Consider the following 12,722-nt stretch of genomic DNA (forward strand, 5'->3'; position numbering starts at 1 on the left):
CTCCTGCTCGCACGCCCTTTTATTGTAGCCCCAACATACATACATATTTTTTCGAGTTCATGCCCACTGTGCCAAAGCGCTTCGCCTCTGCGTTAAGCTCTTTAAGGTCTTAAAGCATTGCCAGATCGGACAAAAATCAGGTAAATCTAGAAAAAGCTTCAATAAAGCTCTTGACCTTTGACTGACCACTGATCTACAATAAGTAGAGCTTTTGGGCGATCAGAATCAACGTCCTCGATAGTATAGTGGTTAGTATCCCCGCCTGTCACGCGGGAGACCGGGGTTCAATTCCCCGTCGGGGAGAGACGAAAGTTGGTAATTTTTTTTTATTTTTTAAATATTTATTTTTTATTTTATTAAAGAATAATTATTAAAGCTGATTAGAGGTATTATTTCTTTTCTTTAGTTCCAATATTTTTCCCATCGTTCTTGCAAAAGCCCCAAAGAATTTTAATTGCATCTAGGGTTTCGGCCACGAAGCAATATCGTCGAACATTAGACATCGGCGTTGAAAGCAATAACCATAAATATTCCTGGGAAAAAGAAAACTGTTTCGGAGACCCTTATTGCACTCTTCGGCCCTCCCTTACCATAGAAGGCAGTCGGCAAACAAATTAAGGTGAAACTAATAAATTTTCAACACTTAACAAAATGCAAACACCAACCGAAACCTCCAACTTTGGTTCTTGTTGTTTGTTGTTGTTCCTGTTGTTGGTTACGCCACCCCCAGCCCACTCCCCCAGCCCACCCACTACCATCCGAAAAAAAAGGCACTTGAAAATGTCTGGAAGGGTTTTGTTGGCCTTTTTCGGTTGTTTTCTGTGCCGGGTTGTGCCGGGGAGCACATGGCGGACCTTAACAAAGTTTCACTTGAAAATTAAGTTGCCTTCCTGGCTACTATGCGAATTCAATAAATTTGCCCCAGGACATGCGGGTGTGTGAATGTGTGTATGTCGAATGTGTGTGTGTGTGTGTGTGTGTGTGTGCTGGGGACAGGCAAAGCGAGTTCAAGGAGAGAGCCAAAAGAAAATGACAGCAATAACAGAAGCAGGAACAGAAACAGAAACAGAGGAAAAGCAGGAACAGGAAGTGCGGGAAGCAGTGAAAAAGTTGCTCACAGGTCCTGTCCTGTAATACGAGGACCGCAAAAACGGCAACCCAAAGCAACATTTCCACATTTCCCAACCAACTAGCGTAAAATATTTAAAAGAAGTGGCAGTAGCAGTTCCGTTTGAAACCGTAGAGTTGCAAAAGTGCGTGGCGTCCCAAAAATATTTTCCCTTTTTTTTATACCCTTGCAGAGGGTATTATAATTTTGTCCAAAAGTGTGCAACGCACTGAAGGAGACATCTCCGACCCTATAAAGTATATATATTCTTGATCAGGATCACCTCCTGAGTTGATATGAGCATGTCCGTCTGTCCGTCTGCCCGTCTGTCCGTCTGTCCGTCTGTCTGTCTGTTTCTACGCGAACTAGTCTCTCAGTTTTGATGCTATCGTCTTGAAACTTTGCACACACCCTTCTTTCCTTTGCACGCAGTATATAAGTCGGAACGGCCCGGATCGGCCGACTATATCCTATAGCTGCCATATAACTGATTGATCGGAAATGGTATAACTTTGGTGTTTTTAAAGTTAGAAAGTTCTAATTTAACATGAGAGCTATTTTTGGCAAAACAATACGACGTGCCAAATTTCATAAGGATCGGCCGACTATATCCTATAGCTGTCATATAACTGAACGATCGGAAATGACCCAACTTTCGTGTTTTTGAAGATAGAATGCTGGAATTCCATACAGATTCTATTTTTGGTCAGTTGATCCAACCTACCAAATTTCATAAGGATCGGCCGACTATATCTTATAGCTGCCATATAACTGAACGATCAGAAATGGTATTTGGTGTTTAGTAAAAATAACAACTTTGTTTTTTTTGACGATAGAAGCTTGGGACTTTTTTTTAGATTTTGTAATTTAATTAATTGGTTTTATTATAATGTAATCATAAGGATCGGCCAACTAAATCCGATGTTTGCGATATATATCCGGTTTTAACTGCAAGGGTATATCAACTTCGGCTCCGCCCGAAGTTAGCTTTCCTTTCTTGTTTTTGTTTATTTTTTTTCTCCGATGCAAACAATAAAAGCTACTGCTACGCCCCCTATACGCCTTCTTATTCATTTTCCACCATTTGCAACTGTGCTGAAATGGCACACACACACATGGAGAAACACCTGCGGCTAGAGTTGCCAAAAAAAATATTGGTAAAAATTTTCAGCAAAGGAATCTGGGTTACAAACTTTTTCAAATTGCATTCTCTTTCTGCACGAATTTTTAGTTTTTTCTATACTCTTGCAGAGGGTATTATAATTTTGGTTAAAAAGAGCTAGGCAGTGGAAAAGACATACATATACATAGAAACCTAAAAAGTATAAGAAATTAATCTTGCTCTGGTTTTGAACTGGTCTCACACTTTTAAAGTTTTCGACTTTAATTTTTTACAATCTATTGATGAGCTATCTTTGAAGCTATTATCAATGAAGCTATCGCTCAAATTCTCGATAACTGTATGATTAGAGATATTATAACTTTGGTGTTTTTGAAGATAGAACTTTAATAATTTTTTTTAAATGACTTTTTTATAATTAATATTTAAAAAAACAATTATTTATTATATTTTTTTTATATTATAATTATTTATTATTATAATAATTTTTTTTAAATGACTTTTTTATAATTAATATTTAAAAAAACAATTATTTATTAATTTTAAAACTTTCCTATGAGGATACAAGAAATTCTCATAACAATCGGCTATACCCGATGTACATTTGTGATAGACATATACCTTTCAATAGAAACCGCCGTTACTATAAGAGTATATAAACTTCGTCCCGAAGACATCTTTCCTTTTTAGGTTTTTTTCCTGTTTTTGCAAATATATGCCAGCGCGAATATTTCCATTGATTTTAGTTTTCTTTATGACCATTTTGCCATCCGCAATAGAGGAGGCAGCCAGTCCAACAATGGCCGTGGCTTGCATCTCTTAAATGTTGTTGCAAACAGTGTTTTGTTTCTTTGGTTGGAGTCTCTTGTCACGAGCAAATAAATTGCTTGTTCGCAATCGCAGGGAAAAAATCAAACTGGAAACAAAATAGAAGCAAAAACGCTCAGGAAAAACAGCTGCAACGGAAGCGAGGGTACGAGCAGCCAACCAAAAAGCCAATATGCACAAAGGGGCAATAGTGCGATTTCGATTCAGCTCCACTCGATTATTCATTTTAACTGACAGTCGCCCCGACACACAACTGGGAAACTGGGAAACTAGCAAACACTGTTGCCGCTGTTCCAGGGCATTTCTCCAATTGAGCTCTAATGGCTGGTCCAATTGAAAACTAATCAGCGAATGGAATCAATTTCCAAAAAATTGGCGATTGGTTGGCGATCTAATGGAAATATCTTGTATAAGTGGGGGCTATTAAAAAGCAAATATTTCAAGGGATATGAGAATGATACAAGGGTCCCATTACGAATCTAACTAACAATATTTTTTTTTCTTGTTTCTTTGCAGGTGTGTATTAATAAGGACACTATATGATATGAAGTTCAGTGACCCAGTGCTAAGTATCAACCTGTTCTTTATTTTTTAATAACTACACTCTACAGGCACCTCCTTTTAAAGGCATATAGATATGTATATATCGCTTGGAGAGTAAGGAAATAAAAATGGTGGTACCGTCTTTCATTTTGACAAGAAATCCTTGTCCGCCCGCCCTTATCCCTGCTCTTATCATTGTCTTTGCACATTTTGCGAGCCTTTGGCGCTTTTATCTTTACTTTCAGTTTACTTTATATCTTTTGTACTCTTTATGTCTTTTGTATTTCTGCTACGTGAGCTGAACGTTTCGCTCCTTTTTCGACAGCGTGAAATTATAAAAGCTTCAGCCTCTTTGGTCGATTTGAAAGCAAGCGTTTTCCACCTTCCATCCCAGTCACCCTCAACCACCTCAGCCTTCACGACTCACTCCCCTCTTAAGACTTTCGGCTTCATCGGCTTTCCGTTTAAATAAATAAAACGCTGCAGAGGAAGTTGAACCGACAAAGCGCTGAGCAGGCAAGAAACTCTTTGCAAGGACCTCTAAAAGCCACAAGTAGTCGAAAGGATCTATAAATATGTACGAGTATATATGCCACGGCCCTACCTCATAAAAACACGCAGGATGGTAAATGATGACATTGACGATTTGAATGCCTGAGAGGGTCTGCATGAAAACAAATCCCAGAGTAAACCACTCTGCCGGATTTGCCACAAAGCTTGCCAGTTTCTATGGCTTTCTCGTCTTTGTGCCTCTTAAATGTTGCAAGCGTTTCAATATGAATTCATGGCTAGTGGTGGCATTAAAATATGTGTAAAGATTCGGTTTCAAATTGGACATATGCTTGCATGGTTTTCAAGAAATTAAAGGAGAAACAAACCTTCAGTTGATAATTTGGAGGTTTGTGGGATGCGCAGATAAGTATGCTATGAAAGTAATGCACACTACCCTGAGAGATAAACCATATATTGTACTTTAAAAGTACTCTCAGAGCTTGGCTTGGGGCACTTTTATAATCACACAAGCCCCATCCATCGCTCAGCCAATATGGTTGTGGGAATCGGTGGCCCCAATTCGAGGTAGATGCACCGATGGAAATTGGCAACCGGTTTACCTGCCAGAGCCACCAAGTTAAGCTCCCAACCGCTGCCGTTTGTGTCTCTGATCCGGTGTCCTGGCTGTCCTCGCCGCCAGCCCCCCGGTGCTATATTCCTGCTACCTGCTACGAACGCTCGATTTGACATGACCCGCTTTATGTTCGAGCGCGCGTGCCACGTGAACCACAAAAGCCCGGCAAAGCTGATTCGGCCCGGTGGCAGCGTCCGCTTTATGGGTCATCGGAGCAGTAGTTCGCCACATGAACAACAGTTCGACAGGGGAACCGCCTCGGAACCCCCCCTTTACGGGCACCCAGCTCCCTAGCTGGGGACTCCTGCTGATGAAAAGCCGGTGAGCGTGCTGCGACGTAACCTACATGAGTCTGTCAGCCACGTCGAGATGAGCCAAACGGCATCATTAAACACGGGCAAAGTGCCCATCTTCATCCTCATCACCGGCGTCGTCACAAAACATGATCATCATCATCAACAGTGGCTCTGTTGGAAGTGGATGTGGAGGCACCAGTTGGCCATGTCGGAGAGGATGGAGCTTGTAATGTCATGTGGAAATACACATTAGCATCATTACGTTCTTTCTGGCTGGAGAGGAGCTACAAATTGAAAAGTTTAAGTTTTTATTTTAATTTTTTTTTTTAAATTGTAGATTTATTTGGAAGCAACAAGGTTATATGTACATTGGAAAACATACTCTTTGTAGGATTAAAAATATTTGAATAAAAAACTAGAATAAATAACCTTGCACCACATGGCGTATGAGTAATATATCCTATCACTTGCAAAATATACTTGGAAAATTTTCTCAATAATTTCGGGATGTATTATTAGCGTTAATGTGTCAAATATGAGTAAATCTTATTCCTTTTGAATTTTAAAATGTTTATTAACATCCCGATAACACGGCGTAAGAATGACATTGCAAAATTGCATCACTCATACGCCATGTACTCCACTGTTTTTCTCCATACTTAAAGTTCTTTTTTAAAGGAATAACTTTAGCTATATAGCTTAATATAATATATATAACCAAATAAACTTCCTTTACAAGCCAAAATAAAAAGGTAAACTTTGAAAAACACACAAGGAACTAAGCGGATTAGTTTATAGAATTGAAGGGCGTGAGTTACACGGCTGTATGATTTCCAAGTGCCACAATAACAGAGGCGGCTTCCATAAACATGTTTTACATCCGTGAAGGGATCACGCTATTTCTGAAATTTTCATGTGGTAAGTGCATCACATACGCATCGCGGTGGCCCCTTTTTTCCGCCCACAGTGACGTTTTGAAATTCGTGCCGAGAATTTCTTAGAGGGGCTCTGCTGGCGTGGCATTAAGTGCAGCCAATTTATGGGGCAACTGCAAGTCATTGTTTGATTGTGTGCGTGCCCCAGTCACTCCTAATCAATTACACCCTCCGACATTTGTTTGGCGGCTCAGCCCCAGGACCCAGGACCAGTCCCAGTCCCAGCTCCACCTCCACTTCCATCTCTTGCTCTAGCGCCAGCGCCAGCTCCAGTCTATGGTCTTGTTCTTCGTGCTTCAAAGGCAGGCACTCGTCCTGGCTGGTGTGGCTGTGTTTGGGTGCGGGGGGCATATCATTGTCACTGTAATAAGTGACGCGTGTACTTAGTGCATACACCTGAGCCCAGACCCCTGAGTCCTGAGCCCTGAGTCCTGAATTCAGGCTGCCGGCTCTGGCTCGTCCTTGCGATTCATTCATGCGTGCCCCAGTTATAAATGGCTGTGGGTGGGGATGTATCCTGCACCTGACATAATATCCATCCAACCCAGCCCCCAGCCTCCGTTCCTGTGTGTTTGTTTGGGCACATGTAAAGCACATCTTATCTGAGCCCGGGCTGCCAGAAGCCAGGCGCCAGCAGCTAAGAGCCAGAATTATGCGAGTAAACACATGGCCGAGTAGAACGAGATGTGAATCTCCTCCAGTAGCATCATCGTTGGGACTTTGTTTGTATAACATATCACGTTTCTGCGAACCCCCTAATGACGATGCAATAGATGGCTAAAAAAAGAGTTTTATCCTGGGAGGGAAAAACAGGTTTTAAAGACACACTTCAAGTACAAGTATGGTGAGACATCAAGAGAGCCTTGTAAATATTAAATTACGAGCCATTCCAATAAAGTTCGTACGCATCCACCATTCAATCAGACATATTTACCCAATGAACTGCCTACTTATTATACCTGATAGGCGGGGACCTCACATGTGGTTGCACATATCCTGTGCTCAGCGGGAAAATGCTGCGACTTTCGCCTTTCGCTCCTTCCTTGGAAACACCTGGCAATTGGTTACGACAATTTGTTGTCATTAAGGAAGCGGGCTGTGGCCCAACTGATGCTCCAACAAGCCACAGCTGGCAGATGTCTGGAGTTCGTGGCCGGGATGTCGAGGAAACGCATCCTTTGCGGGCGACTGCACAAAGGATATCGGGGCCGACGAACGTAAACAAATGAAAAATAATACAATAATTATTAAAACAGTATTAAATGCGACAGTGAAGGAGAAGTGCTGGCCGTGCTGAAGGTCCTGGGCCATGGGCGATGGTCCGCACTGCCTGTTCCTGGCGTTAATTGCTGCATAAATGGCGTGAGTTCATATCCTGTCACATTTCGTGGCAACCGCAGGACACGCGGAGCACAGCAGCTCAACGCCCGCAACCCTGCACTTTCGGCCTAAATGAATTTAAAGGCTTTTACGGCCGTTTCTTTAACGTTCTTCGATTAATTTCATTTTGCTGGAAGCACGACTGTCTGCATGAGCGCCTCTGCATATTAAATCTACTTATTTTACTGCATATTAACTTGCTTTTTATTAAATTTATGCAATTACCATTACTGCTTTTATAAATATGCATTTAATAGTTTACCTAATTTCCTTTGACTTTATTTTGCTTTGATTTTGATTGGATTTCAACGAAAAACCTTTTTTGTGTAAACTGTTGATGAATTTGAATTGACAAACGATTTGAAATATTAATGACGCTTTTAATGCGGCGGAAAAATGTTTATCCTCTATTCCCAGAGCTATTTATTTGCGGTTTTTATTTTCAGTCTCATGCTATACAAAAATCCCCCCATAATTTCTATAAAAAACCTGACGAAGGCATCACGCGCCGCAAACAAATTCGATTTTGTGAAAAATGTTTGCATGAAGCGCGGTATAAAAAAGCGATTGAAGCGGAAAAAATATTTGCCACTGATTGGGGGTTATTTTAATGATTTTTTTGTCCATAATACCGGGAGTATACAGAATATTTAATAGGATAATTTCAGTGATTTGTGATTGGAATTCAGAAGGGGAGAACTTTAAAAAATGGTGTTTACGAACCCCAGAGGGCTACTAAAAAAGTAGAAAAACCATGGCTTAAATATTATCTAGAATATGGCCTAAATTGGAAACATTCGTAGAAATCCCCTATTATGTCTAAGGAATAGCTTTTGATTTTCACCTGAAAATCCTTCGTTATTACTGGAGCAACTTCTTGGAAATCCGAAATTTCGTCAAGATGCAAACGTCAGCCAAATCGAAATTGACAACTTGGTAATGGCAGAAAAAAAGTAAAACAAAACAAAGGAAATCAAACAGTGCTGCCATTTAGCCGACGGGCCGGGAGAAGATAAAATGGAATGGAGTCGGTCCTGGGCTTGGGCTCTTCGAAGGAGATAGCCGAAATGTTCTCTGTCAGGGTCAGCCGGCGGCTTTCATTTCAGATTTCATTTCGAGGACCTCACCAGGAGGACGTGGAGTGAAAAAAAGCTCCTGGGCCCAATGAGTTCCTGCCTTTTGTCCTTTGCTCCTCGCTCTTTTTCCGCCCCGCCCTTTGTGCGAGTGCGACTCGGTTTCGGATTCCGACTCGGATTCAGATTCAGATACAGATACAGATTCGGATTCGGATTCTGTCTGGTTTGGTCAGGTTGCTGGTGCTGGTACTGGGTCTTGGGCCTGTTCCATGTCCTGGTTCTGGCCATTTGATGTGTCCTTCGTCGACCGTTGGCGGCGTTCATTTCAATTAAATGCAAATCTCAACGAGGGATTTTTTCTGGCCATGTTATTGTTCCTTTTTTTTGCCGGAGTCGTAGCCGGAGGAGGACTATGAGTGTGTGTGTGTTTGTGGGGATCTACCGCCAAAGTCGGGGAATGTTTTTCACGCGTCGCTGCATTTTGTTTTCCGGCTTTTCGCCTCCCTTCCCAAAATTCGGCATTTCGGCGAAGGTCCTTGCCTTTTCCGCATAATCTTTGCCAGCCAGCCAGCCAGCCTTGCATAAAAATAAAATGCGTTAGTTTCTCATTGTAAGTTTATGAAGAAAGTAAATTTACTGTGATTGCACTAAATCGGTTTAACAAAAAACCGAACTGAAAAAAATGAACTAAATTATGAACAAAATTCAAGTCTTACATGAATATCCCACAATTTGCAAGTTTTCAAGTTCTTAAAAAAAAAAGAAAGAATGAAGAAGGCAAGACTTGGTTGTTCCGGAAGCTTTTATTATTGAAAGACTCGAGCATCCTTCTCCTTTCTTCCGCTTTCATCGTCCTTTCTGAGCTGCTTGTTGGCACCACCGAAGGCAGCAGCGTTGGGCTTGCATTTGTGAAAAGATTTTTGCATTTTTAATGCCGCATTGTTACCAGCCATTCGTTGCCTCCAATGATTGCACACACATCTATGGTACATTCGTGTGTACTTATATATACAAAAATATATGGAGAGGATAAAGCCCGCGGAATGGACATCACACCTGCAAATGGCCGCCATTTTGTTGCGACGCCATCTTGGGAAAATATTTACCGTTGTACGAAAGCCTGACAACCTGCTACAGTGGCGCCAGCTTCGGAGTGAAAAATTCATTAAGAAAATATTTAATAATCAGCTTATTTGCTCGCCGCACCAAGCTGGCTTTGTGTGATTTGTGTAAGAGGTGGCCGTGGCCGAGGCAAGGCCGCAGGATCAGGAAGTTGACCATTAAGTTGCTCGGTGTTTGCACGGTCACGTTCGCAAGTCAGTGTCAAACATGGAGGACTCGCAGGACTCACAGGACTCGCAGGACTCCATGGAGTGCCACTTTGTAGATTCCGTGCGTCTGAAATTTTATTTTATTTTCTGTTGAATTTGCATAATTTCAGACAGAGTCCGGTCCAGTTGATTAAAGTGATAGACTCTGACACTTGTTCCATCTTTTATTTTTGTTCGTCCCGTCTGGCAGGTCCTTTGTTCAAACATCCCTACATACCGACCGGCTATGCATGTAACTCTTTGTATGTATGTATATTTGTGGGTGTGTGCTCATGGGGAAACAGGAAATGGACTGAGACTGGGACAGCGACTGGGTCTGGGAAGAGCTTGGAGTTTTTTGAGTTTGCAGTTTGCTTTTCGCAAAGTCAAGGTAAATATTACATTTTTGGTTGCGGAATTTTTCGCCTGCCCTTCCGGTTCCACTTTGGCGTCTATGCAGATGTGTTTGTGGGGAGAGAACTGTGTGTGCAGATGTAGGTAAAGCAAATATTAGCTTACAATTTTGGGCTTACAAAGTTTCTGGCCAGGTCGACAAAAGGCCCGCGGTGGCATTAAACAAAAGTTGCACCCCCAGCGCCAGAGAGCCAGGACTGAGGAACCGGAGTGACAAAGGGCCGCTGTGAGTAATGAGATGGACTTTTGGGGAGAGTCCTTTGGCGGGTGGGGGACTCGAAATGGGAATCATTATCATACAAATGAGAGTGGTCTGACTGAATGATGATGGCTTTTAAAAATGTTTATCAAATTTTATATTTTCGTTAGTTTAGTTAGGTTACCTGAAAAACTTACTTTTCCTATTTTTGTACATTCTGTTTATTTTTAAACCTTCTTATACATTTTTTTCTCATTTCTCGAGACTGCCATCTTTTAGTATTTATTTGTCTTTTCCTTTCCCCAGGGCATTTTCTGTTTTTTTTTTCTTTCAAATAATTATTTTTCATTCGTTATTTGTATTCCTTGGTCTGACTTTCTTTTGTTTTCATTTACATTCCTTTCCCTTTGGATTGGAGAGGGTTTTGTTTTTTTTTGCTTTTGTTACTTTTAATTACAGAGCCAAATTAAAAAAATGTCGCTTCATTTGTACGGCTCTCGTGATGGTCCAGGTTTCAACTTTCGCTGTAGTTGGCACACTTCCACTCCCCCTCAACCTGCCACCGCCTGCCCCAAAGTGCCACTCCTCCCGCAGAGACGCCCACAAAGTTGTTCACATGTCCCGCGTGTCACGTTAAATGTCAAGCAAACAAAAGGGCTTCTTCTGTCTCGCATATAAAAGCATTCATTCTACCAATTAATTTTAGCATTCGTTTTTTCGCAATTTTTTTTGTGGCCGTGTTGGCCCGTTGAAATGAAAAGTGGACGAACCTGAAAAGCGTCCAAATGTGCTTTCAATAACCAGGTGCCATTTCCCCCTTTTGGTAGCCGTGCTCCAGCTCCCAGCCCTTTTCGCTAAAAAGAACATTGAGTGGAAAAAACGAGGAGAACTTTTTCGCTCTTTTGTGGTTGACCGAACATTTGCAGTTAAAAGTTAAAAGCTCGCTGAAAAGGCAAAAAAGTTGAGGAAAAATGGGGAAAATTATTTTCTGCTGCTACTACCAGCTGCTGTTGCAACATCAAGGATCAAATGGTGGCAGCAATATAATGTGTGCAATAGAAGTCCTTGATTTGTTTTTTCATAAAAATAAAGAAAATATTAAGTATACGCGCCGTTGTCTCTAAAGTTCTATCAAACAGATATCGTTCTTGTGGCAACTGGCCACTCGAAAGGATTTTAAAGGAAAAAAAATAAATGCAAATAAGTGGAAAAAAGCTTGAAACAAAAATGGTTCTTGCCTTTGGATTAGCCGCTGCTGATTATGTTGCTGTTGCTAAACGGGCCACTTTTGCAGCTGGCCCTTCTTTGCATATCAACTAGCGAGGACTTGGCATCAGCTCACTCACTATCACTCTACGGCCCACCTCCACCTCCACATCCCAGCCAGCCAGCCCTTATTACCATTTCCATTTTCCAAGGCAGCTGCATTGTTTCCCTACCGGCCGCCATTTTGCAGCATTTTCCGACTGCTTTTCACTCTTCACCCTGTTTATCCGCTTGCCTTTTCCATTCTCCGTTCTCCGTTCCCAGTTCTTCATTCTCCTCGGCTGCTTTTTGTCGCCATTAACGTCGGCTAATTGCCTAATTAGGCATTTGCATGCCAACCCCAGTCCCAACCCTTCTCTGCCAGGACCTAGCTACTACCGCCTGCTATTTGTTTATAATCCCCATTCTTTCCCTATTTGCAGGTCCCGAAGATATACTAAAGTTTCTGGGCAACGAGAGCGTAGTGGATCACTTTAAGCTCGTCACCAGGGACGGCAACAGCCTGCTCATCGGTGGAAGGTAAGTGTCGATAACATTATTGCATATATTTTTTGTTATAATTGATGCTAGCCTTAGAACCCATAAAGCCTTAGATCCCAAAAACTTGTCCAACATGGTAGCATGTTAAGAGGAAACTTCTTGGAAGAGGCGACTGTATTTCGGGATAGGGGCAACTGAAAAATTCACATAAAGCAAACTTCAATTTACTTTTCGCACACATTGTATTTAATTTAAGTAGACGATACGAGCATGTTCACTTCCCCATATACATATAAACATGAGAAACTTTCGCAGGACCAAATATGGGCAGTGGGTGGAGGGTCGTGCCCTTAGCTAGTTCCCGGCAACTTTGATTTTGCAACGCTGGCAAGAGAAACAGAAACCAGGACGAAAGGAAGCCGAAACTTTTGCAGCAGGTGCCCCAAAGATATGAGGAACTAAAGTTTCTAGTGCTACCTACTCCGGGAAGATCCACACAAGACTTAAAGGGTTGCCGAGTCGCCTCACCTTGGGGACCTCCAGTCAGCGAGGTATTCAAAATGGAGAGTGGGGGCTCTGGAGCGGGTGGTATTGTAAATTTTGTCCCTGGCTGAGACCGCAAAAGATGTGTGCTGCAAATG

General features: G+C 41.9%; 1 protein-coding gene and 1 non-coding gene across 6 annotated transcripts in view; both read left to right on the forward strand.

Moving 5' to 3' along the window:
• Window positions 1–12,722, forward strand: part of LOC108133335 (semaphorin-1A) — a 125,352-nt gene that overhangs the window by 72,360 nt on the left and 40,270 nt on the right. For all 5 annotated transcript variants that reach the window (XR_011441932.1, XR_011441931.1, XM_070276875.1 and 2 more), the window contains exon 4: window positions 12,024–12,120. Coding sequence is in view for 3 of the 5 variants with exons in the window: in XM_070276875.1 (XP_070132976.1) it covers window positions 12,024–12,120 (97 nt within the window). In the remaining 2 variants the exon portion in view is untranslated. The remainder of the gene's footprint in view (window positions 1–12,023; window positions 12,121–12,722) is intronic.
• Window positions 232–303, forward strand: TRNAD-GUC (transfer RNA aspartic acid (anticodon GUC)). The gene has a single exon. It is a non-coding gene; the product is annotated as a tRNA-Asp (tRNA).

Source organism: Drosophila bipectinata, chromosome 2L (assembly GCF_030179905.1).
Source record: "Drosophila bipectinata strain 14024-0381.07 chromosome 2L, DbipHiC1v2, whole genome shotgun sequence".
Taxonomy (NCBI): Eukaryota; Metazoa; Arthropoda; class Insecta; order Diptera; family Drosophilidae; genus Drosophila; species Drosophila bipectinata.